The sequence below is a fragment of the Eretmochelys imbricata genome, chromosome 20 (genome assembly GCF_965152235.1).
Source record: "Eretmochelys imbricata isolate rEreImb1 chromosome 20, rEreImb1.hap1, whole genome shotgun sequence".
In the NCBI taxonomy this organism is placed as follows: Eukaryota; Metazoa; Chordata; order Testudines; family Cheloniidae; genus Eretmochelys; species Eretmochelys imbricata.
Genome location: NC_135591.1, coordinates 15,608,189 through 15,634,032, shown reverse-complemented (window position 1 = coordinate 15,634,032; position 25,844 = coordinate 15,608,189). Strand labels below are relative to the sequence as shown.

At 45.2% G+C, this 25,844-nt stretch overlaps 1 protein-coding gene across 1 annotated transcript; it reads left to right on the top strand.

The window, feature by feature from the left end:
- LOC144277770 (gametocyte-specific factor 1-like) lies at positions 1–25,844 on the top strand. The gene is made up of 7 exons (XM_077838758.1): positions 1–86; positions 5,905–6,005; positions 9,164–9,290; positions 10,667–10,753; positions 11,214–11,277; positions 16,106–16,200; positions 21,485–25,844. The coding sequence occupies exons 1-7, from the start codon at positions 65–67 to the stop codon at positions 21,496–21,498; spliced, it is 510 nt and encodes a 169-aa protein (XP_077694884.1). The 5' UTR covers positions 1–64; the 3' UTR covers positions 21,499–25,844.

The window sequence follows — 25,844 nt, the reverse complement described above, 5'->3', positions numbered from 1 at the left end:
TGACACTCAGAGACTGGCTCAAAGCGTTCTCCAACAAAGCTTCAGTTCTTTCAGCATCAGTAAAATGGATTTAGAAGGCAACTATGGTAAGTGTTTCTTTGCTGGCTTCTAATATTCATGCAGGGAACTGGACTAGATGACCTCTCGAGGTCCCTGCCAGTCCTACAATTCTATATTTCTATTCATGGTTCCTGCAAAGATACAGTGAGAGACAGCTTAGATCTTTGAAAGTATGAAAATATTTTAAACTTGGTTAAAGGAGGGAGTGGAGTAACTTTCCGCTATAGGCATTAAGTTTGGTGAATATATGCTTCTGTGTATTAGAGCAGCAGTTCACAACTTCTTTTATTCTGGGACCCAAAACCAGGTGCAGTGGTGGTCTTGCAATTCAAAACAACACAAACTTTAGAGGCAATAAAGGATGATGTGGGTCAATATCACAGCAAGAAACAATACCTAGGTTTTGCAAGGTGGGTGTGAGACTGGCTGGGTAATATGTAGTTGTTGGGTCGGGGACTGGGTGTTCAGAGACAAATGCTTCTAGGCAGTGTATTGGGTGCAGATACTCTATATCATGGCCCAACCTTTGTGAGCCAGGAAGGCTGGAGTGGGGGTGTAACTGCAGCTGTGTGTGGTTTGTTTTATTTATTTAGTGTATGCAATCCGGCCAAGTCGCAGCGTTCTGATCAGTGATGTTCAAGGCATGAAGGCCTCCAGGAAGTTGCCATTTTGCAGTCCTCCACAGTGTGCATCATGGTTTGTGGGTTCCCACATTGACCTAGTGGACTATGTCCCCCAGCTGCAGCATGTCTCTGGTCTGGAGAAATGGAGGATCCAACTAGCAGATCAAATTTGCTGTGTGGGGTACAAACTGGTTATAAAGCTACAGTCATGTCTTGTGCAGCCAGGGCCTAAATCAGTTTCCTGGGGATCATCCCAGTGAAGTGACTGTTCTTATTAAGGCCCTGTCCTTGCCATAATTCATAATTGACTTTATTACCAGTGGCTGGCTCCAAAATGCGTTTTGCTACAGATGCAACATGGTTAATATCCTGTTAGTACAAGGGCTGTCAAGCAATTAAAAAATGTAATCGCGCACTTAAAAATAATAGAATACCATTTAAACATTTGTGGATGTTTTCTACATTTTCAAATATATTTATGTCAATTACAACACAGAATACAAAGTGTACAGTGCTCACTTATATTTATTTTTTATTACAAATATTTATACTGTACAAAAAAACAAAAGAAATAGTGTTTTTCACTGTGCACTATATTACTTGTATTAGGTCATCTCTTTATCATGAAAGTTGAACTCGCAAGTGTAGAATTATGTACAAAAAAAATTGCATTCTCAAATAAAACAATGTAAAACTTTAGAGCCTACAAGTACACTCAGTCTTACTTCTTGTTCAGCCAATTGCTAAGACAAACAAGTTTGTTTACATTTGCAGGAGATAATGTGTCCATGCTGATGAGTTCTGCTCAATAATGATCCAAAGCAGTGTGGCCCACACGTGTTCACTTTCATCATCTGAGTTGGATGCCACCAGCAGAAGGTTGATTTTCTCTTTTGGTGGTTTGGGTTCTGTAGTTTCCACATTGGAGTATTGCTCTTTTAAGACTTCTGAAAGCATGCTCCACACCTCGTTCCTCTCAGATTTTGGAAGGCACTTCAGATTCTTAAACCTTGGGTCGAGTACTGGAGCTATCTTTAGAAATCTCAGATTGGTACCTTCTTTGTGTTTGGTCAGATCTGCAGTGAAAGTGTTCTTCAAATGAACAACATGTGCTGGGTCATCATCCGCGACTGCTATAACAGGAAATCTGTGGCAGCGTGCGGGTGAAACAGCACAGGGGGCGCACCGCTCTCCCCCAAGGAATTCAGTCACACTTTATTTAACCCATTATTTTTTTAACAAGCGTTATCCGCATGGAAGCACGTCCTCTGGAACAGTGGCCGAGGCATGAAGGGGCATACGAATGTTCAGCATCTCTGGCATGTAAATACCTTGCAATGCCGGCTACAAAAGTGCCTGTTCTCACTTTCAGGTGACATTGTGAATAAGAAGTGGGCAGCATATCTCCCATAAATGTCAACAGACTTGTTTCTCTCCGTGATTGACTGAACAAGAAGTAGGAGTGAGTAGACTTGTAAGGTCTAAAGTTTTACATTGGTTTGTTTTTGAGTGCAGTTATGTAACAAAAAAATCTACATTTGTAAGTTGCACTTTCAGGATAAAGAGATTGGACTTCAGTACTTGTATGAGGTGAATTGAAAAATGGGATTTCTTTTGTTTATCATTTTTACAGTGCAAATATTTGCAATAAATAGAATAGAGTGAGCACTGTACCTTTTGTATTCTGTGTTGTAACTGAAATCAATATATTTGAAAATGTAGAAAACATCCACAAATGTGTAATATGCAATAGAATACCAATTGAAATGTAACTGTGCGATTCATTTTTTTAATAATTTTTTTTGAGTTAATCGCGTGAGTTAACTGTGATTAATCGACAGCCCTAATTAGTACCATGGTCAGGTAAGGGTGCTGCCCTCTCCAGAGGCCTAGCCAGGTATATGGTGTTGGTTTGATGCACTGGGGACTTTTTTCCCCCCTATAGTAGATCATGGATGCACGGGCTTGGTGCTCTGGAACCACTGAATGAAGTTCAGGGCTTGTCTACGCTTCCGCTTAAGTTGTTGTCACTTATGTCGGTCACGGATATGAAAAAGCCACCCCCCTGAGCTGTCCGCACCAGCACTAAGTCAGTGGGACACACTCTCATTCTCTCATAGCTTCCACCTTTCACTGAGGTGGAGTAATTATGCTGACAGGAAAGCACTCTCTGGTCTTCATAGTGTGTTTACACTACTGCCCTACATTAGCGCAGCTGCAGTGAGTCTGGTGAAGACTAGCCCCCGGACCAGGACCCTCTTGCAGTGTGACTACCCCTCGGGGCACACTCTCACTAGGACAAGCCTCCTGGGCTTCAGCTCCTCCTCGCTCTGACCTCGGAGCATTCAGCATCCCTGTCTCACGCCTGCAGTGAGCCACCTGAATAGGACACCTGGGGAAACCTTACACGCCCTCCAAAGGGGCCATGCACCCCCAACTTCAGCAGTCAGGAGTGACTCTCAGCCAGCGGTGTAAAACAGAAGGGTTTATTAGTCGTCTGGAACACAGCATAGAGCAGAATCTTGTTAGCACAGAAAGCAGGAAGTTACAGCAAAGTTCAACTTGAGGAGACCCAGAGCCATGGGTCTCTCCTCCTGAGTCCAAAACCAAGAGTCTGGCCCGGCAGTCAGTTGCCAGGATACAACTATTGTCTGGGCCCAGGGAGCTAGACGGCACTTGCACCTTCCCTCTCGGGGTATCTGCAAAGGTCACACACTCTTATCCCACCACCTAGATACTTGTGCAACACATAGGGAAAACTGAGGCGCGCACAGTATTCATGCAAACACTAGGACATTTTCCACTTCGTCACAAGTAGCCATTTGTCCTAAGTACCTGTGTCAGTCTTTCTCAATGGCCTGTCCCTCAGATCTCCCTGACACTGTTAGAAAGGCTGCAAGCTTTGGATTCACCAAGGGCAAGTGATGCCTGACCAACCTGATTGCCTTCCATGATGAGATAACTGGTTCTGTGGATATGGGGAAAGCAGTGCATGTGATATATCTTGACTTTAGCAAAACTTTTGATACGGTCTCCCACAGTATTCTTGCCAGCAAGTTAAAGTAGTGTTGACTGGATGAATGGACTATAAGGTGGATAGAAAGCTGGCTAGATTGTCGGGCTCAACGGGTAGTGATCAATGGCTCCATGTCTAGTTGGCAGCTGGTATCAAGCGGAGTGCCCCAGGGGTCAGTCCTGGGGCTGGTTTTGTTCAACATCTTTATTAATGGTCTGGATGATGGGATTAATTGCACCCTCAGCAAGTTTGCAGATGACACTAAACTGGGAGGAGAAATAGATACGCTGGAAGGTAGGGAAGGATCCAGAGTCACCTAGACAAATTGGAGGATTGGGCCAAAAGAAATCTGATATGGGCCCTCACTATGTTCAGTGAGTGTTGGGCTCTTAAGCACCTGCCAACCTCTGCACTTTACAGGGCCAAGTGCACTGTAGTGCAAATTGCATCCTTAACTCCAGGACAAGGACAAGTGCAGAGTTCTTCACTTACGAAGGAAGGAAATCTCATGCCCTGCTACAGTGCAGAAAAGGACCTGAGGATTACAGTGGATGAGAAGCTGGATATGAGTCAGCAGTGTGCCCTTGTTGCCAAGAAGGCCAATGGTATATTGGGCTGTATTAGTAGGAGCATTGCCAGCAGATGGAGGGAAGTGGTTATTCCCCTCCATTTGGCACTGGTGAGGCCACACCTGGAGTGTTGCGTCCAGTTTTGGTCCCCCCACTACAGAAGGGATGTGGACAAATTGGAGGGAGTCTAGCGGAGGGCAACGAAAATTATTAAGGAGCTGGGGCACATGACTTACAGGGAGAGGCTGAGGGAACTGGGGTTACTTAGTCTGCAGAAGTGAAGAGTGAGGGGGAATTTGATAGCAGCCTTTAACTACCTGAAGGGGGGTTCCAAAGAGGATAGAGCAAGGCTGTTTTCAGTGGTGGCAGATGACAGAACAAGAAGCAATGCTCTCAAGTTGCAGTGCGGGAGGTCTAGGTTGGATATTAGGAAACACTATTTCACTAGGAGGGCGGTGAAGCACTGGAATGGGTTACCTAGGGAGATGGTGGAAACTCCATCCTTAGAGGTTTTCAAGGCCCGGCTTGACAAAGCCTTGGCTTGGATTATTTAGTTGGTGTTGGTCTTGCTTTGAGCAGGGGTTTGGACTAGATGACCTCCTGAGGTCCCTTCCAGCCCTGATATTCTATGATTCTAAGCTGGTCCCTGGTATCAAAAAGGTTGATTACATAAATCAGTGTTTTTTCAATCTGGCCCGTCCCCCTTACTTCCAGCTATCTAGAAAACCTCCCACAGTCTGTTGGCCCATGTTCCTTTCTGTGCATGCCCTCTGTACACTGATACAAACGTGGATAAATAGCATGGAAGGTGTGAGGGGAGACACATTTGTGATGGCAAGAAAGCTGCTGCATGGACACAAACTGAATCCTGAAGAAGAGGTCTATGTATGCTTGAAAGCTTGTGTCTCTCACTATCAGAAGTTGGTCCTCCCCTACCTTGTCCCTTCTGTGTAACTGTTAAGTGATTAAGGTGACTTGTGCCTGTCTCTGGGTCATAGTATGGACTAGGAGGGAACATTTTCAAAAAGTGCCTGTGACTTAGGCCCTCACTATGTTCAGTGAGTGTTGGGCTCTTAAGCACCTGCCAACCTCTGCACTTTACAGGGCCAAGTGCACTGTAGTGCAAATTGCATCCTTAACTCCAGACATGTTTGTTTGAGTTTGATTTTTTTCTTAATCCAGCAGAGATGGCCTTGGAGTATGAAGGTAAATGCAAAAGGATTTACTTCAGAATGCTGTGCTTCTGCCAACTGTTAGCATGTCACTGCTGTACAACTAGCTAATTTGGTAGCTTCAAGGGTTTTTATAGTAATGTTTATTTCCAGCTCACTGTTCTGCATAAGTATAGTCATTAATATGTACTGGCCACTCTGCCCTGCTGATTGCGCTTTCCTCATTTTTAATTAAATATTCCACTCACCCAAAATCCGAAGTGAATTTGGTTGGGTACACACAGTGAGTGCCAACTTAGCAGTTTGGCATTTTTGTCTCGGCTATTAAAAATTGATAGCTTAACCCCGTTAGAGGGCAGCTCCAGTACCTAGTATGTTTCCACTCTTGTTAATTGTGTTGATGATGAACTTAGATCTTGTTTTACAGAATGTTTTCTTTTGTCTTTTTATTCCTTCTCTTCCAGTTGATGCTTTGGATCCAGAGAGGTTAATACAATGTCCCTATGATAACTATCATCAAATCAGGGCCTGTCGGTTTCCCTATCATCTTATAAAGTGCAGGAAGGTAGGATGGGATGTTAAGGTCTCTAATGCACTTGGGAAATCATATTTTTGTAAATGCTAATGCATGGTGAGCTCAGTACGCTGTGCTGCCTTTTGCTAGAAGGATGCATTCACTTGCTATTAGGCTGGAAGAAGCCGTCTTTATTTCGTATTTACATCGCTCATCCATTTACCACTTCGTAAAAGCATCCAGTTCATATTTAGTAATGCCCTTCAGATCAGTGCATTTACCCTGAAGAAAGGCGAAACAGGTTCTTCAGAATACCTAGCTCAGTGATGGGATCCTATTCTCTTCCAACAGTTCACTCATGGGACCAGGGTATTTACTTCCCACTTCAGGCCATGGAGCAAATGCAGCCAGTGTTAGATGGATGCCTTCTGGCTGGCCAAAGCAGAAGTGATCTGATGTTGCAGTTAATTCTTTACTTTGCGATCAGAGCAGGAGAGCTGCTAAGCCATCTTTTTTTTATATTGCTAATAACTCTATTCAGTGTACATCTGTCTGCAAGTCCCTCTTCTCAGTCTTCTATCCTGGGCGAGAATGCTGTGTATTTAAGAGGAGAATCTGCTCCTTTCTTTTGTCCTCTCAGTCTAGTATCTTATTTTAAGCTCTCTAGTGCTAGTGTATATTAGTTGTACAGGTATAAGCACACTTATACCGGTATAACTGCATCCACGTTTTAAGATGATGTCCTGGTGTGATTGTATTGGTTAGGAATCACACCCCTAGCCAACATCGCTATAGTGATAGAAAAGCCATGCAGAGCAAGCCTGAGCAGTGGGTTCGTCCTCCTTGTATTCTTGCTCTTTTCTAAGGGTAAAGGCTCTTCATTCAGTGGGGGACAGTAGTGCTCTTCTATGTCCACACTAGTTTACCTATACTGGCAAAATGCTCCCAATATAGATGTGGCCTCAGCTGGAACATTGAGTAACTTTCCTCCTGTTTCAGAAGGGTTAAATTAACTGCAAAGACTTAAGCTCTAGCGCAGGCAGAGACTTATCATAGAATATCGGGGTTGGAAAGAACCTCGGGAGGTCATTTAGTCCAACCCCCTGCTCAAAGCAGGACCAATCCCCAACTAAATCATCCCAGCCAGGGCTTTGTCAAGCCTGACCTTAAAAACCTCTAAGGAAGGAGATTCCACCACCTCCTTAGGTAACGCATTCCAGTGCTTCACCACCCTCCTGGTGAAAAAGTTTTTCCTAATATCCAACCTAAACCTCCCCCACTGCAACTTGAGACCATTACTCCTCATTCTGTCATCTGGTACCACTGAGAACAGTCTAGATCCATCCTCTTTGGAACCCCCTTTCAGGTAGTTGAAAGCAGCTATCAAATCCCCCCCTCCTCCTTCTCTGCCGCAGACTAAACAATCCCTGTTCCCTCAGTTTCTCCTCATAAGTCACGTGTTCCAGTCCCCTAATCATTCTTGTTGCCCTCCGCTGGACGTTTTCCAATTTTTTCACATCCTTCTTGTAGAGTGGGGCCCAAAACTGGACACAGATGAGGCCTCACCAATGTCGAGTAGAGGGGAATGATCACGTCCCTAGCTCTGCTGGCAATGCCCCTACTTATACATCCCAAAATGTCATTGGCCTTCTTGGCAACAAGGGCACACTGTTGACTCATATCCAGCTTCTCGTCCACTCTCACCCCTAGGTCCTTTTCTGCAGAACTGTTGCCGAGCCATTCGGTCCCTAGTCTGTAGCGGTGCATGGGATTCTTCCGTCCTAAGTGCAGGACTCTGCACGTGTCCTTGTTGAACCTGATCAGATTTCTTTTGGCACAATCTTCCAACTTGTCTAGGTCCCTCTGTATCCTATCCCTACCCTCCAGTGTATCTACCTCTCCTCCCAGTTTAGTGTCATCTGCAAACTTGCTGAGGGTGCAATCCACGCCATCCTCCAGATCCTTAATGAAGATACAGAACAAAACCAGCCCCAGGACCGACCCTTGGGGCACTCCACTTGATACCGGCTGCTAACTAGACATGGAGCCATTGATCACTACCCGTTGAGCCCGACAATCTAAACAGCTTTCTATCTACCTTATAGTTCATTCATCCAGCCCATACTTCTTTAACTTGCTGGCAAGAATACTGTGGGAGACCATGTCAAAAGCTTTGCTAAAGTCAAGGAATAACACGTCCACTGCTTTCCCTTCATCCACAGAACCAGTTATCTCGTCATAGAAGGCAATTAGATTACTCAGGCATGACTTGCCCTTGGTGAATCCATGCTGACTGTTCCTGATCACTTTCCTCTCCTCTAAGTGCTTCAGAATTGATTCCTTGAGGACCTGCTCCATGATTTTTCCAGGGACTGAGGTGAGGCTGACTGGCCTGTAGTTCCCTGGATCCTCCTTCTTTCCTTTTTTAAAGATGGGCACTACATTAGCCTTTTTCCAGTCATCTGGGACCTCCCCCGATCGCCATGAGTTTTCAAAGATAATGGCCAATGACTCTGTAGTCGTATCTGCCAACTCCTTTAGCATTCTCGGATGCAGCGCATCCGGCCCCATGGACTTGTGCTCATCCAGCTTTTCTAAATAGTCCCGAACCACTTCTTTCTCCACAGAGTGCTGGTCACCTCCTCCGCATGCTGTGCTGCCCAGTGCAGTAGTCTGGGAGCTGACCTTGTTCGTGAAGACAGAGGCAAAAAAAGTACATTCGCTTTTTCCACATCCTCTGTCACTAGGTGGCCTCCATCATTCACGCTTTCCTTGACTTTCTTCTTGTTCTCTAGTTTGTCGCTTACTTAATTTAAAAATAAAGTGGCTGAATTATTTAGGGTTTCAAAGCACTTACTCCCCATGTAGGGTTTTTAGGGCAATTTCATCTGTGCACTGAACCATGCCAGTGATGACACTGCAACAGTTTCACTGTGCTTGTTCTGGGGCTCATCTTCAATCAGATAAATGCAGGGCGTAGTTTAAATGTGAAAATAAACAAACATAGACTGTATCATAAAGGATGCGTATGCTTTGCTGTTTTTCCACTGCTTTTGTGCTCAGGACCTGAGCTAAGTTTGACTTTCCTTGTTTTAATTTTTTCAACCTATTTCAGGATGCAGATTGCACAAACCCTTCTCTAGTGATTAGAAAACACAAGGGTTTGGGTGAATTCAGTGAGATAGCACATGCTTTTTCTGTTTCTCTAGAACCACCCTGAAATTGCAAAGCAGCTAGTCACATGCCCCTTTAATGCCCGCCATCAGATTCCCAGAGCTGAGATCAGCCATCATATATCAAGCTGTGATGACAAAAGCTGCATTGAGGAAGACATTGGTGAGAAAATATTAGACTCCTTTGGCTCTGTAAACTCACTTTGGGAACTCTTGGGCTAACGGAGTTCTAACGTAACTTTTGCTGTTAATGTGAGATTGTTTTAACGCTCTATTATTCCATAAGCAACCCTTTACCTATAGTGCTTCATGATCCTGAAGCAGTAGGAATCCTTTAAGGCTTGAGTTTCATTCATTCTGTGTCCATGCAAATTCTCCTAAGCATCTGAGAGGCAACTGGCTTGCATTACATGTGTTATCTGCCAGAGATTTTAGCATTCAAATGGGAACTGTGCATTATGCCATAAACTGTGTGTGTTGAATGAGATCTAGTTGGGAATCTGGATGGCTTAGAGAGGAAAGATAGTGGCCATGAGAGGAGTGGGTCTCCAGTGCAGATCTGACCTGATAGTGACCAAAAATCTTTATAGCCTGTCTAGTGGCATATGTGAAATAAATTGGTCTCAGTCCAGTTCTTAATGGACAAGTGTCTAGACCATAACAATCCTCACTTCTGTTACATCCTACTTGACTATCTTAGCAGAAAAGCCATGACTGAGCCAGGGAGGCTGAACAACTTTCCCAACAGGAGTTGGGTTCCTCCAGTTCAGAGTGGGGCAAGTTGGGGAGGGGACTATGGAGAAGCTTCCCTACCACTGCCCATGCTGTCTGCTCTGTGATGAGGAGTTCACTATCCAGGTCTGTCAGCCCAGCACCTAAATCACTTGGTTATGTGGGTCGTGTTCCAGTTCTTCCCCCCACTGATATCTATATGGCTATCACTACACTGGAAAACGTACCTATTCTCTGGCAAATGTAGAGTTGTACTGAAGATAACAATGATGTGCATGTTAATGTAGAAAGGGCTTAGAGCATGACAGTAGTGAAAAAACCCTGAGAAGATTTTTGTGACATGACAGTAGAAACACACCTGAACCCTCTCCCAATTCGTATGTTGGAGCAGCTGCACCATTGCTGAAAAATGTGTGCAGAATTGTTTAGCTTTAGAAAAGGCCTAAAACAGGCATTGGCAAATGGGGGCCACATCCACCCTGCCAGATCATTTGATTTGGCTTGCCAAACATTCGGTGTTGTAGCAAACCTTTCTGAGTTAGACAATATATAGCCTCTTAAGGTATGGCCCACCAAAGGGTTCTCATGGATTTTGTATCCCTTTGCTACCTTCAAGATGCCCATCCCTGGCCTCAAGAGTTTTGCTCCTAAGACTAGGGGAGTACCTGATCAGCTTCCAGTGTATGCTGCTCCTCGCCAAGGCCTAGAGCTATTCTGCAGCTAGGTCAAAAAATGATTAATGTACCTAAAATAGGATTTTATTTTGTCCAGAAAGATTTTCTCACTAAGACTCTTCTTTGCTTTAAGTGAGTCAGTCAAATAACTGCCAGGGAGAGAAGATGAACATTGTCAGCATGTGGCAGCCGCCCCCATGTGACGAAGATTGGGATAGAGGTAAGGAAGTAGGTTGATGACATGGGCTGTCAGCGCCTGCTGTTCCCTTCTTCTTGTCCCCGGAGAAGTCACATGGACTAGGAGAGAGAGGTCCCATAGATCCTTCTCCACAGATCATGTGTTGGGACACCCAATTATACTGTCCCTGAACAAATGAAGTTCTCCTGCTTCACAGGCTCTTCCACATGCCTTCTATTCTCTACAAAACTTCTGTTGTTTTCCATATAGTCTGTTGCACCATCTGTGCTTTGATGAAAATGGAAATTGATGATAACCTTTACACTTTATATTTCTCAGTTAAATGTCTGCTTTGCTGTCACTTATGCCAAGCCTTAGAAAATTCTCATTCCGTTTTGTAAACCTAGCAGCGTCTATGCCATATTTCTTATTTGATGTTGCTATGATGCTTGCAGAAGTTACTCGGTACTGAGCCACAATGATGTCTGTTTCCTTTTGGCAGATCTACAGGAGCAATCAAATTCTGCTTTCGTTTGGGGCACGTTCAGTAGTGGCATAAACAACAGGTAGAAAAAGGTGTATTTCTTGTGACAGTGATTTCCATAAAAGATGTGCTTTCAAACTACTTTGAACTCATGCTGCTGTGTTGTTGGGAAGATGCAATTTACTTTATGAATCCTATTTTTGGGGTGTTGGTGGGGGCGTTCCCACTGGCGTGACTCAACATTCCTGTGCCCCTGGGTCAATGTTTCCTGTCTCCTTTTAGTGGCAGATCCATAGGAGAGTATAAGAACATACTGTTGCTACCAGATAATGGTTACTCCTCTAGTTCTGCTGTAGTACTATTAGTGCTGATGGTCCTGGGTTCAATCCCCACTGGTTCTATATTTGTTGGGGGGGTTATTAAACACTAAACTGTTCTGCTGGGCTTGATAGAAATGCAGACTGATGTCAGCTGTTAAGCAATTTAGGCTTAAACTTCTGACAGCTAATCTAATCTCTCATGACCTGAGTCAGAAATAATCATTTTGTTGTTTGTGTAATCACAATGCAGGATTGGAAAATGAAGCATAATGTATCTGGTCATTATCTCTGTTTCACCCCTGAACACCCAAATCATTGTACTGTGCCTTACCTGTCTAATCAGAGGTGCTCAACATATGAACTTCTACAGCCTGTAACAGTGACATAGAATTGTAGGACTGAAGGGACCTCGAGGTCGTCTAGTCCAGTCCCATGCACTCATGGCAGGACTAAGTATTATCTAGACCAGTGGTTTTCAAACTGCGGGTTGTGACCCAGAACTGGGTTGCGGAATGAAAGGCACTGGGCCGCGGCGGCTCTCGTCAGCACTGCTGACCGGGCCGTTAAAAGTCCCGTCGGTGGTGCTGCCCAGCTAAGGCAGGCTAGTCCCTAGCTGTTCCGACACTGCACTGTGCCCTGGCAGCGACCGGCAGCGACCAGAAGCAGGTCCAGCTCCTAGGTGGGGGGTGAGTCCCAGGGCTCCATGCGCTGCCCCCGCCCAGAGCACTGGCTCTGCACTCCCATTGGCCAGTTCCCGGCCAGTGGGAGCTGGGTGGGGCAATGCCTGTGGGCGAGAGCCATGTGGAGCTGCTTGCACCCCTGCGCCTAGGAGCCGGACATGCTGCTGGCCGCTTCCGGGGTGCAGCGTTGTCCGCGGTGCCAGGAAAGGCAGGAAGCCTGCCTCTGCACCCCAGCTGCACCGCTGACCAGGAGCCTCCCCAGGTAACACCACACCCCTGCCCCAGCTCTGAACCCCCCAAACCCAGAGCCCCCTCCTGCAGCCCCAGCCCAGAGCCCTGACCCCCTCCCACACTCTGAGCCCCTCATTCCTGGCCGCAGCCCACACCCCAGACTCCTCATCCCCAGCTCCTTTGGATCACGGGCATCAACAATTTTTTTCAACTGGGTCACCAGAAAAAAAGTTTGAAAACCACTGATCTAGACCATCCCTCACAGCTGTCTGTCTAACCTGCTCTTAAAAATCTCCAGTGATGGAGATTCTGCAACCTCCCTAAGCAATTTATTCCAGTGCTCAACCACTTGGACAAAAGGAAAAACTTCCTGTCAAACCTAAACCGCCCTTGCTGAAATTTAAGCCCATTGTTTCTTGTCCTATTCTCAGTGGTTAAAGAGAACAGTTTTTCTCCCTTTTCCTTGTAGCAACCTTTTATCTACTTGAAAACCGTTATGTCCTTCCTCAGTCTTCTCTTCTCCAGGCTAAACAAACCCAATTTTTTTCAATCTTCCCCCATAGGTCATGTTTTCTAGACCTTTAATCAGTTTTGTTGTTCTTCTCTGAACTTCCTTCAATTTGTCCACATCTTTCCTGAAATGTGGCACCAATCATTGGACACAATCCTCCAGATTTCAGAGTAACAGCCGTGTTAGTCTGTATTCGCAAAAAGAAAAGGAGTACTTGTGGCACCTTAGAGACTAACCAATTTATTTGAGCATAAGCTTTCGTGAGCTGCAGCTCACTTCATCGGATGCATACTGTGGAAACTACAGAAGACATTATATACACAGAGACCATGAAACAATACCTCCTCCCACCCCACTCTCCTGCTGGTAATAGCTTATCCAAAGTGATCGCTCTCCTTACAATGTGCATGATGATCAAGTTGGGCCATTTCCAGCACAAATCCAGGTTTTCCCACCCCGCCCCTTTCCAGATGACATTTAATCAGCATGGACTAGAGCAGAAGAATTACTTCTCGCGTCTTGCTTACAACACTCCTGCTAATGCATCTCAGAATGACTCCTATTTAGCTTGTGATCCAGTTTGACCCTCAGATCCTTTTCTTCAGTACTCCATCCTAGGCAAGTCATTTCCCATTTTGTATGTGTGCAACTGACAGTGAAGTACTCTGAATTTGTTCTTATTGAATTTCATCCTGTGACGGGTTCCCCCAGGGGTGCCACCTGGGACTGGGGTTCCACTGAGCCCACTGACTCACCAGCCTGGGCTCCCTCTCAGCACTGTGCTGCTGTCACAGGCTATAGACTGCTCCTGGACCTGCACTCCCAGCAGCATTCACACAGGCAGGGACACACCCAGCTGCAGTTTCATGCAGGCTTTGGACAGCCACTGCATGATCCAGCAATAGAGAGGCTACAGCCAAAATAACCCCCAGTCTGGGACCCCAGAGCTGTACCATGCCGCCCTGATCAAAACCCCAATCAGTATGAATTTATTACCCAGTTCACCATTCCCTCAATGTGGAGAGGACAATGCATACTTGTGTTAACCAGGCTGAGATTTTTTCCCAGACACTTTGATCACAGCCATTCCAGTTTAGATAAAGCAAAAAAGTTTAGCTACAAAAGAGAGACTATAAGTGGTAGAAAACAGACCAAAGCAGATTACCTAGTAAATAAACAGAACTGCAAACTATAAGCCGAAAATACTAGAAAGATTGGATCTGAATTAACAAATTCTCACCCTGGTTGATGATACAGTCAGGCTTGCAGATTCTTAAGGGACAAGCTGCATTTGTTTTGCAGCTTGGGATCTCCTACCCTGTTCCAAGACTTTTTCTTTTAGAGCTTCTCTCTGAGTTGTGGGGAAGTGAAGAACAACCAACGATGTCACTCCTTGCCTTATATAGCTTTTTCATATGGCAGGAGCTCTGTTCATGCTCAATTAAATTGGTTAGTCTCTAAGGTGCCACAAGGACTCCTTTTCTTTTTGCGAATACAGACTAACACGGCTGTTACTCTGAAACCTGTTTCAAACTTGGTTCCCAGACCAGTTTGTGGAAAAATTCAGGTACCCCAAATGGAGTCCAGAAGCATGGTCTGGTCACATGCCCTTGCAGAGTCATAGCAGCCATAACTTACAGACTGGCCTTCCACAGGAAGGCTAAGCTATTCCACAGCCCATTGTCTTTGTTGATGAGCCATTAGCACTGTTTGGCTTCTTCATTGTTGTACCTGAAAGGCTGGCTGTGTGTGTTTTCCAGAGTAAGCCCCTTTGAAATACAGATACCTAGTCAATATTCATAACTTCAGATACAAAAATGATACATGCATACAAATAGGATAATCATATTCAGCAAATCATAATTTTTCCAGTGACACCTTACATGACCGATCTTGTACAAAACATCATAATTATGCCATAATCATCCTAATAATAATACTATGATGACTATGGAGTGTTGCACATCCTATTTACTTCAGACCATTTCTCCAGTTTGTCCAGATCATTTTGAATTTTAATCCTATCCCCCAAAGTACTTGTAACCCCTTGCAGCTTGGTATTGTCTGCAAACTTTATAAATGTGCTCTCTATGCCATTATCTAAATTGCTGATGAAGATACTGAACAGAACCGAACCCAGAACTGATCCCTGTGGGACCCCACTCAGTATGCCCTTCCAGCTTGACTGTGAGCCACCTACTCTTTGGGAACGATTTTCCAACCAGTTATTCACCCACCTTGTAGGAGTCCATCTAGGTTGTATTTCTCTAGTTTGTTTATGAGGAGGTCATGCGAGACCATATCAAAAGCCTTATTAAACTTAAGATACACCACATCTACCATTACCCTCCCCCATCCACAAGGCTTGTTACACTGTCAAAGAAAGCTATTAGGTTGGTTTTGCCACAATTTGTTCTTGACAAATCCATGCTGATTGTTCCTTATTGCCCTATTTCTAGGATTCGGCAATTTGATTGCTTAATTATTTGCTCCATTATCTTCTCGGGTACTGATGTTAAGCTGACTGGTCTGTAATTCCCCAGGTTGTCCTTATTCACCTTTTTATAGATTTGGCGCTATATTTGCCCCTTTTCCAGTCCTCTGGAATCTCCTGTCTTCTATGACTTTTCAAAGATAATTGCTTATGGCTCAGATATCTCCTCAGTCAGCACCTTGAACATTTTAGGATGTATTTCACCAGGCCCTGCTGACTTGAAGACATCTAACTTGTCTAAGTAATTTTTAACTTTTTCTTTCCCTATTTTAGCCTCTGATCCTATCTCATTTTCACTGGCATTCACTGTTAGACGTCTGCATGTATAGAGATGACTAGGGCATGTGTGCTGAGTTGCCATTTACAGTTGAGGGCAGTGCAATACTGATAATCAAGCTTTAACTCTGGTTTTTCTTGCTGTCTTTAGCTTATTTCTTTCTTGTCTGGATGACTGATTCTGGGGATTTTAGTCAAAGTAGATGGCATCAACATGTTGTTCACTTTTCTCTAGCCTTTGCGAGGAGAAGTAACTGTTCTGATTGCATGAAGATTTGTTTAAATTAACATTCTCTGTTGTCTTCAGTTTTAGAAAAATACTTCAATATTTATAGTAAAAGGTACTTGACTAAAAGAAGTACACATGTGTAGGATAATTCGTATTTGATCTCTTTCAGCCCTGGGTCCAGCGTAGTAATGGAACAAAAGAGTAACCTAATGTCAGGCATGAGAGCACCCAAGTCCTTGCCATATAGCCTATCCTGGAAAAGCAGTAAGTACAACGGCTGGTGGTCTCCTCGTGCTGTAAGCTGGGACCTACATGTTAGCTCAAAATGGAACGGGATAACTTTTCTCTGTATTTTTATTCCGTGTGTCAGCATTCTCCTCCATAAACTGAAATGCTTTTATTACCACCATCAGCAAGTGGAGATGGAGAGCTCTGTAACACAATCCTCCCTAGAAGCAGCTGCATTTCTGTAGTGTCTTCTGTATCCAGGTTTTATTTTGCTGTAGGTGGCATTGTGTCAAAGGTTGTCAGGCTCCACGTATTGCCCCCATTACTGTAGCATCTGACATTTAACTTATTCACCGCTATTGGTTAAACAAAAGTCGAGGCTTACAAACAGGTCTGAGTTTGGCACAGTGGAGCTCAACACAGTTGTAGCTCTTCGGGTATAGCTGCTACTGAAGTCAGTGGAAGCTGTACACGTGTGTAGCAGCTGTAGCATTTGGTTTGGTTTCTCCAAGGGGATGTAATCTAAACTAAAAAGGCCATTGTTTGGAATAAGTGTTCACGTAGGAAGTCACCCACATAGTGGTGTAGTAATGTGTGTTCCTGAGGGAATTCTGCACTAAAAAATTAAACGTTCTGCACACAATATTTTAAAATTCTGTATATTTTATTTGTCAAAATAATAATATAATCACAGGAGTTTCAATTATTTTGGGATCTTATTTCAAAATACCTGTCAGCCAGTATGTCTGTAACAATACAGACAGCAAAAAAAAGATTCCCCCAGGAGTAGAGAGTCAAAGAAACTCCTACAACAACCCAGTTCCTGTTTCTCTGTTATGCTTTTGTTGGGCACCTGTCTGAGTGTCACACACATCAGCTGGGCCCATCTTGGGAGAAATCTCTGTCCCTCCAGTCTTAGATATCCACACCCCCTCCCCTCCCAGAGTCCAGCTGTGGGGCACCCCCTTAGTCCCCCAGACACCTGCACCCCCTACCACCCAGAACCCAGGGATCCAGAGGGAGAAACAGCCTGATGCTGGGTCCCAGGCTTGTACAGAGTTTCCTGCATGCCACTTCTTTCCTTCAGGACATGCTGGGAACTGCACCTGCATGGAAAAGTCCAGCTCCCCCTCCCCCTGGCAGTGTCATGTATTTGCAAGCTGGAGAGCCAGGCTCTGCTAGGTCCCGCATCTGCTACTGACAGCCAGCAGCTTTGCAGCACTAATTCTGCTCTGGGAGGAGGAGGGGGAGGGGATGAAATTATGTGCAAATTCTGCACTTTGTTGTGGCACAAAATTCCCCCTGGAGTAAATGTTGGTAATTTTCCCCTATATACAAGCCTGGGTTTGTTCCCAATGGTGTCTATGGATGAGTCTATTGTAGTTGTTGGGAAGTGTGGGCTCAAGACTTGGCATTTTTTCTCAGTCATCTGAATCCATCCCTGATGAGCTGAAATGGCTGTTATCCCTCCCAAAGTCAGATCCTGAGCTTCAGCTCCATGCCTTACTCTGAATGCCCTGTCTCAGCCCTTTGCTGCATGGCTGCCGTGCTTTCCTGTCCACCACATGTCCTGCTAGTGGAGGGGACGAGGATCTCCGACCGCAGATGTCAGGCTGTGGGGACTGGAAATGGCTCAGAAAAGAGAAGCAAAAATTACCCAGGGTCTGGAATGGCTTCCATACAAGGAGAGACTAAAGAGATGACTAAGTGGGATGTGATAGAGGCCTATAAAATCATGATTGTTGTAGAAAAAGTGAATAGAGAAGCATTATTTACCATTTCACACAATACAAAAACCAGGGGGTCACCTGATCAAATGAATAGGCAGTAGGTTTAATACAAACAAAAGGAAGTACTTTTTCACACCGTGCACAACTAACCTGTGGAACTCATTGACATGGGATGTTGTGGTGACCAAAAGTGTAACTGGGCTTAAGCAAGAATTGGATAAGTTCATGGAGGATAGCTCAATCAATAGCTATTAGCCAAGATGATACGGGATGTTACCCCATGCTTTAGGTGACTCTCAATCTGTAACTGCTAGAAGTTGGGAGTGGAAGAGAGGGGTGGATCACTCCATAATTGCTCTGTTGTGTTTACTCCCCTTGAAGCTCTGGTAGGGCCACTGTTGGAGACAGGATACTGAGCAAGATGGAATATGATCTGACCCAGTATTGCAGCTCTTACGAGCTCTTGCCACATATGACTTTTCACAAGGTTTTGTTCTTTAAAAACTGATTCAGTTGCCCAGTGTCCCAAGAGCCCGATTCCCAAAGCACTGAGTTCAGGGTAACTATTATTAAACAGCCTGGTGGTATTCCATGCCATTTGGATCCTAGGGAGGGAGTTTCATGTACTTACACTATACTTAATTGAAAATCTTTTACCCCTTAAACAGCAACAGGCATTAACTGGAAGGAGGTGTGACCCATTGGGCGTTTTTCTTGGTCCCCTTGTCAAACTGTAGCCGTGACGGACTGGCCATAAAGCTGTCCTGTTCTGGGGATGCCTGTGGCTTGAAAGAAAGCAAGATTTTGCAAGAGAATTCCTTTGAAGTAGCCATTAGTTTAAACATTAGGGAGGATTATGGTCTTTTACTTCTGAGTATATGACAGAGTTTCTGTGATCTGAGCATCTGTTCCCAGTGTGAGCCCCACTTGCTACAGAGACTGTCTCCTTGATCTTGGGCAAGTTACTTAAGCTCCCCGTGCCTCAGTTTCCCCATCTACAGAATGGAGGGATAGTAATACTTACCCTGCAAGTTAAGTATTACTAGTTATCTGAGAAGATAAACATGCAACTTATAAAGCATCCTCAGATGAAAGGTGATGGAGGAGCACAAAATAGCATTATTACGGTTTACACTTTGGGTAGGAATTTGCCAGTTTAAAAAAAAAGGCCTCCGCTTTTGCAGGAGATCCCCATTGAAATACACACGTTACTTGACGCCTGCTGTAAATTGCCAGGCGAAAGTGTGAATGAACTGAGAATGCAGCATCATGGACACAGTTATTTGCAGTGCAAAACACACTCCACATAAATGAGGGCTTGGTGTGAAGCTTATTTCTGTAGTTTATTTTTATAACTGTATTTTGAGCTAGTAGGTCAGGATTCATGTAACTATAACTCTGAGGTGCTGAGTGATGAATACGTTTCAAAAGCATAATGTCTAATAGTCTGGTTGTAATCTGATTTAAGAAAAATCGGAAAATTGTAATACACTATGCTAATCGACTCCTTCTTTGTACCAAGCAGGGTATTTTTTTTTTTTTTACCCTTTAAGTGCGGTTCTCCTGTCAAAAGCAGCCTTACATAAAACACATGGGTGGGGGAACAAGAGAGAGATGATTAATTCCCAAGTTTTCCTCAGGTGTTAGGCCAGAAAATTCATGATGATATTATTTATATCATTGTTACAGCCAGGATCTCATGGTGCTAAGGGCTGTACAAACAGAGAACAAAAAGACAGTCCCTTCCCCAAAGAGCTTAGAATCCAAGTAAGAATCTGAAAGTCACGCTGGCTTGTGCATTGCCAAGAATTAGAGATTCTGCAGCTGGAACTCAGTTTGATTAATCTGGCTATACACAAGCCAGCTCTCCCTCTCAGCTTTGCTGGCTTTGCAGGGCTAGCAGAAGTAGTTTGGTCAGTAAAGTAAGCAGAAAGATAACAAACAAATGTACAGAAGTGGCAGGTCAGAGTAAAGGGAACTGTCTAATATCCTCGCTTTTCAAGCCAGAACTAAACTTTAAAAATGTTCCAGTACTTAGAGCGGCAGTGAAGCTTGCATTTTGCCTTCAGAACACCTTTTTTGGACTCCTTTTTAAGCAGACCTGTTAGGTACAACCAGATGCTTAATCACCTCCCATGATTAAAAAGCCAGGCAGCCCAGGATGTTGTACCAATTTCACAATAAAATCTGCTGGGTGCATGTGTCTACGGAGTACAGGGTGCGTTGTCGGCAGCCCTCTGCTTTTTTTTTATGCTGAGGTGCATGGATGGGAAATTGGTACTTGAAAAATGAGTGCTCATCAGCTTTTGCTACGGTCATCACTATGGGCTGGCTGGCTGTGGTATGGAATAGTCGACCATTTCCAGATGCTGGACAGTAGGTGTCCTGATTTCAGGTGGAGAGTCCACATGTATCATTGGACAGGTACTGGAACATTTCACAGACAAAACCTGCAGTCAGTCTTGTCACTGTATGGGCAGGCCACCTTGGAATTGTGTGCACCTGTATCTGATTAGATTTTCTAGTACATTAATCTTGTGAGATGAGGTTTTCTAAGGAGGATACTTGGGTGAAAGGGGGAATGGCTTAGCTCAGTGCCTGAAGGTCACAGCATTGATAAACACACACTGGAGAGGAGTTCAGATGTGTCTGTGTACATTTGGATTGGTTGAGAGTGAGCTAAAGCAGAACGACTTACTCCAAGTGTGTGGTAAGGACCCTTAACGTGCCCAAATAGAGCAGCTGGTCATATAAAGCTTTAGCCAGCTTTCTAGCCAAGGTGTGGTGAGGATCCAGTCTAGCAGGGCTTCCTGGAGACCTACAGAATGTACCTGTGCGTCATATTTGATCTTTCTTAATGAATCATTGCACTATGGGCTGATGCATGGGATCAGCCTTGTTCTGCTGGGTCGGCTCCCAAAGTCACAGCAGTAAGGACGGTTGCTTGGTTTTCATTCCACTGAAGGTGTTGGAGCTCCAGCCAGACAGGCTGGGTCTATTTTTGGGAAGGAACTAATGCTGAGCTCTGGGCTCAGGTTGGGCACTAGTCGTGATCTTGCATGAGCACAGCCAAAGGGGCAGGAATAACAGCATCCCACCATACATTGGGACTCTATATAGAGCAGTGAGACATCTGCTTCCCCCAGTTAAGGAGCTTTTCCTGCATGTTGCTTGTAAACAGAGAACAGTTTGTCTAATAAACTCCCCCCTTCTCTGTGTTTATGAAAGGGCCCCATAGCCCTTATCCAGGCCTCCAGTCCCATTCCCCTACTCCCTGGTGTGCTGACCAAGGAGCAAAACGCTAGCTCCCCTGTGCTTGTACAGGTGTTGCTTTGTGCTCTGGTGGTGGTAGCACGAGGAGTGCTGCGTCACTGCTTTGGGGAGACCGCAAACTGCCTGGCTGTGAGCACGAGTGTGGAAGAACAGTCCAAGTGTCTGCGTTTCAACACAGTGATTGACTTTGCTGAGGGGGCAGCTCGTGGACCTAGACTGAGTCCAAAGCAGCTTGCCTGATGCTTACAACTGGGGGATGATGATAGAGCTGCTATTGTTGATTATCTAAAATGTCTTGCTTTTCCATCTAATTGCAGGAGCCGGTAACTGAAGACCAGAGAAGAGGCTGCTATTGAGTGCTCCTCATCTGTTTCCTTTAGAAATGTGAGGTGCTGGTTAGGAGACTCAGACTTATAAATTCCCTCTGTGTTGGCTAAGCACTCACAGCCCTAACCTTCCTGCAGAACTGTCCTTCACGTATCGGCTGCTGTCCCGAAATTATCCCGACCAAGGTAATTAGACAGAATGCTGTTAACCCTTGATATCAGAGATCAAACCCTCAAAAACTAACTCCACGCACGCTGATGCCAAGGAGCTAGCAGAGTTCAAACTGTCTGGATCAGCATGCTCTACAAGTTACCTCCTGTAGGGGGTTTGCGTAAATCATTGCTCAAGCCCTGCATGTCTTTGGATTTAAATGTGTTGCAGCCGTTTACCACTGCATGGTGCTGATGGTACGTCCCTCTCATAGGGATTGCTGTGCCAGTTCAGACCATTGGTCCATGTGAGCCCACACTGGGGGTAAGCTCTCGGTGGTACATCTCTCCCCGATGGGGAGTTAGGCACCTGAATGTTTGGTTCCCTTCTGTTTCCCTCCAGAGACCTTAAATGTGTTTGTGTGTCCCAGGGTCAGATCAGCTGCAGCTCTAAGGCCTGCCTGTTATGCGCACCCACCTAGATGTGAAAAAGGAGCTGCCATTCAGACTGTAGATGGTGTATGGGGGAGTCAAAGCAAAAAGTCTTTAAAACAAAATATTCTCATTGCTGTTTCGATTAGGCCTAAAAGTTCATCTGTAAGGGAGCTGGGATGGGGGATTCTGCTGAAAAGTGGCTGCCTTATCAATAAAACAGTTGCACTGTGCCCTCCCACCGTGGCAGCCCTAACACCACACTTCACATATGTGATGCCCAGTGCATGCTGCTGCTTGAGCACCTCTGGCCTGGTGCCCCTCTCTAGTCTCGCTCAGACTCTCTTGGGCTGTGGGGACTTGCAAATGATTTTTGTACTCCGTCACAGGGAGTGCCATTTAGTTCTGAGCAGGGGCATGTGTGGGTGTCCTTGTGCTTCATGGAGAAGGTGAGGGAATGTTAACTGTTGTAAGGACAGGGCTGGGGTGGCAGGAACGTTACGCATCCTGGAACATCCCCCCCAGTCTAACACCTGGTGTCACGTGATCTGGATAACATTAAAGCGTGAGACTATCCAGCCAGATCCTGGTCTGTAGCTCTGTCCCATCTGTGTCTGTCCAGCAGAGCAAAGGGAACAGAGGGCAGCCAGGAATTTCCCTGACATCAAGCTGGCATAACGAGTTTCATGCTACCTGCTCCCTTCTCCTGGGGCAGAGAAGTGCTGGAGTGGGCCTCCCTAAAGCATCAGACACTCCAGCCATTCTTGGCCCAAAGAGCAGTCTCGGGAGAACTGTAGTAGTCAGCATAGTTTCAAGTAGTCCTTAGCCTGCATTAATTACACTAGAAGATATTTCTATCCCCGGCTGGCTCCAGCATCTGCATGTCAGCCAGACATAGGATCTGGCCATCACATTCTAGTCAAACCTGTCTTGTCCTGTTCCCCTCCACCACACAAAAGAGAAGATTTGATATTCTGAGTAAAGAGCAAAGGCCCCTCCTTGCTCTTAGCCTAGCATCACTGCTTGATCCTGTACAGGAAGAATAATCCTGCGCTTGACATCTGCTTGTCACTGTGGAAACAACTATAGGGCTGGCCCTTTGAGGGAGTGAAGTGTGTTTGGTCAGAAGGCAAGTGTAGCAAAATCTGCTTTTACCACCCTGCCATTCTGACAAGAAATAAATATGTGCTCTGGTTAGTGAGCTCTTCATACACCCATTGTTGCATCCACGAGATACTCTGCTGGGAGGGATTTCAGTGTTCCACTCCTGGCATTGTGGTTTAGTAGGTCCCACTTGCAAACCCGATGAGAGAAATGTCTAAAAACTTGTGATAACGGGTAAGTAGCACCTTCCCCTCCATTAGCAGCAGCTCTGTTATAAAACTTGTTGCGTAGTTTTTTTAAGTCTTTGCAACTTGAACATATTTCTCTTGAGGGCAGAGTTAAGTAGTCAACTTCTTAGCAGCAAAGCAAACTATACATCTTTAGTTTAGCCATTAAAACTAGTCTGTGAAGATCCCAGTGTATGCAGAATAACTCTCCCTAACAATTGTACATAGTGGCAGCATGTCACTAACCTCCGCACTCCAGATTGGCACAGTCTGTAGCGCCTCCATAGAATACATTCTGCGTGTCCTGTTAGGTCAGCATGTTCACCTCCAGAGGACAGATGTCATGGGACTTCTTTTAGGCTAGCTATTCTGATGCATTGCCTCAAAGATTTGTGGAGGCAGGAAGGTGCACAGACCTCAGTCACTGAGTGTGCCCATCAGCACCAGGGCAGGAATTGAAACAGCGTTGCATGGAGCTACCTCTGGGATTTCCCAAAGGGCTTGGTGTTGGCCTTCACGCTTGTCTACAGTGGGAAAGTTATTGAAATAGCTGTTCCGGATTAACTCCCTGTGTGGACATTTACTGCTGAATAAGAGTATCGTTTTCTAATTTAGTTTAAAACTTAATCCACCTCCAAAGTGGATTAAGCTAAATGAGAAAAAGGCACTCGTATTCTAGAAGAGTATGTCTGCATGGGGCCTGAGACAGATGTCGCTATTCTGGGAGACTTCCGTGTGTAGAGACCCGGCCTGCTCCTGGTGACGCTAGTGGAAGGCGCTGGCTTCAGTGGAGCAGTTAGGCCAAAGCTGCACGTGTCTGAAACTCCCACTCTCCAGTATTGAAGGGCAAGACAATTCTCAGCTGGGTTTAGGGCAGAGTACCCCTTCCCCCACTATGGGATCATGGAAATAATCCCCTGTTGTCAGTCAGTGCTGTGTCTTGTCCCAGCCTGTCACCTGCAGCACTCATACTGACAAGCTCTGAGCTTACCCTGCCTGCCCCACCTTAGTAGGGCATTAACAACATGTACATGTGACCTTACAGCTAACTTGTTATCAGAAGCTGGGTTGAGTTTTGATCTAAAAGACCCATTCAATAAATAACCAACATACACACACACACACCCCTTTCAAAGCATACCCAAAAGGGGTCTGGCAGTTTTGGGGGAGCCTAACTGAAATAGAAGCAAGCTGTTTATAACCTTTTATCTAGTAGGTTGCAGATAAGGTACTGCAACTGCAAGGGGACATCTTAGAGAAAAGGAGACCTACTCTGATGTCCCCTCTGCTCTGGCAGAGTTAGGCAAAGCGCTCCTGAACTCTGCACTCAGCTGCTCTTGTCTCTTGAGGTTACAAGCTCTCTGCTGCTCTAACACCCACAGGTTTTTCATTTGTGGGTTTGGATTGTGAGGAATCAATCCTATTGATTCTTTTCAACCCTCTCTCCATGTTAGTTATCCTGGGTTAGTTAGGATTAGTTAGGACCCACCAAAGGCACTTGTACCTGAGCTGGAAACCAGGGCTATGCTGTCAGAGACTGCCCAGCACCGTCTGCCTTGTGTAGAAATCGGAGCCAGAACCGGTGTTTGGAAAGTGCCTCCTGCAGAGAGAGACGGGGCCCAGTTCCTTGGTGCCCTCGCACTTGTGGTAGCATGTCGCAGCAGCTTCGCGGTGGTGGGAGTGACTGTCTCAAGGCACAGGACAGCAGTGAGCTGGGGCAGAATGTCTGTATGCAGGATAAATCAGTGGTGGTCTTCCTTACAAGAAAGCTTCACCTGACCATCCAGCAACTTGATGCTCCTCCAGGGTTAGAAACAAGGGGAAGTTTGAGAAGCCCGTTGGCAAAAGTTACTCTCTGGTTTCCTTTATTGGAAAAAAAATGAGTGCATTGAGCTAAAGTTTTATTTGTGGAAGTGTTCAGGATGGGCTGAAAACCTACATCTTGCTAGTCTGATTATGGGTACATAGGGCCATTAGCAACAGTGGTACTAGCTAATAGCCATTGGGCCAGCATTCCTGCGCTGGTTAGGTGCACTTCTGAAAATGGGGTCCCACAACTTGGTAGCAGATTTTCAAGATTACCCAGGAGCTCCCCTGAAGAAGAATGGAGGCTACTGGGAAACCTGGCCAAACGCTCTCAAACCAGCATTGTGGAGGGAGCCGCTTTGGTTGCACTTTAAGTGCTTTTGGGGACATCACTGTGCGTTTGTTTGCGTGTTGCACAGTGCAGTTATGTTACACGGCATAAAGCTAAAACAATGAGCCATGTAGAGAAAAGAGACACAGTTAAGAGTTTAGTTCATTTCTCAGGGGTGAAAATAACCCGGGTTTGAGCCTTTGTTTTGTTTCCCATGTTTTGGAAATGCTGTTCCTAAAAGCTGTCCATGGCTGTAATTTTGTTCGTATTTCAATAAAACCTGCTTTTTGGATTGCTCACA

Coding starts and splice junctions, on each gene's coding strand:
- LOC144277770 (XM_077838758.1), top strand. CDS start 65: ATGGATTTAGAAGGCAACTATG. Junction 9,291..10,666: donor CTGCATTGAGGAAGACATTG/GTGAGAAAATAT, acceptor CTTTGCTTTAAG/TGAGTCAGTCAAATAACTGC. Junction 11,278..16,105: donor AGTAGTGGCATAAACAACAG/GTAGAAAAAGGT, acceptor GATCTCTTTCAG/CCCTGGGTCCAGCGTAGTAA.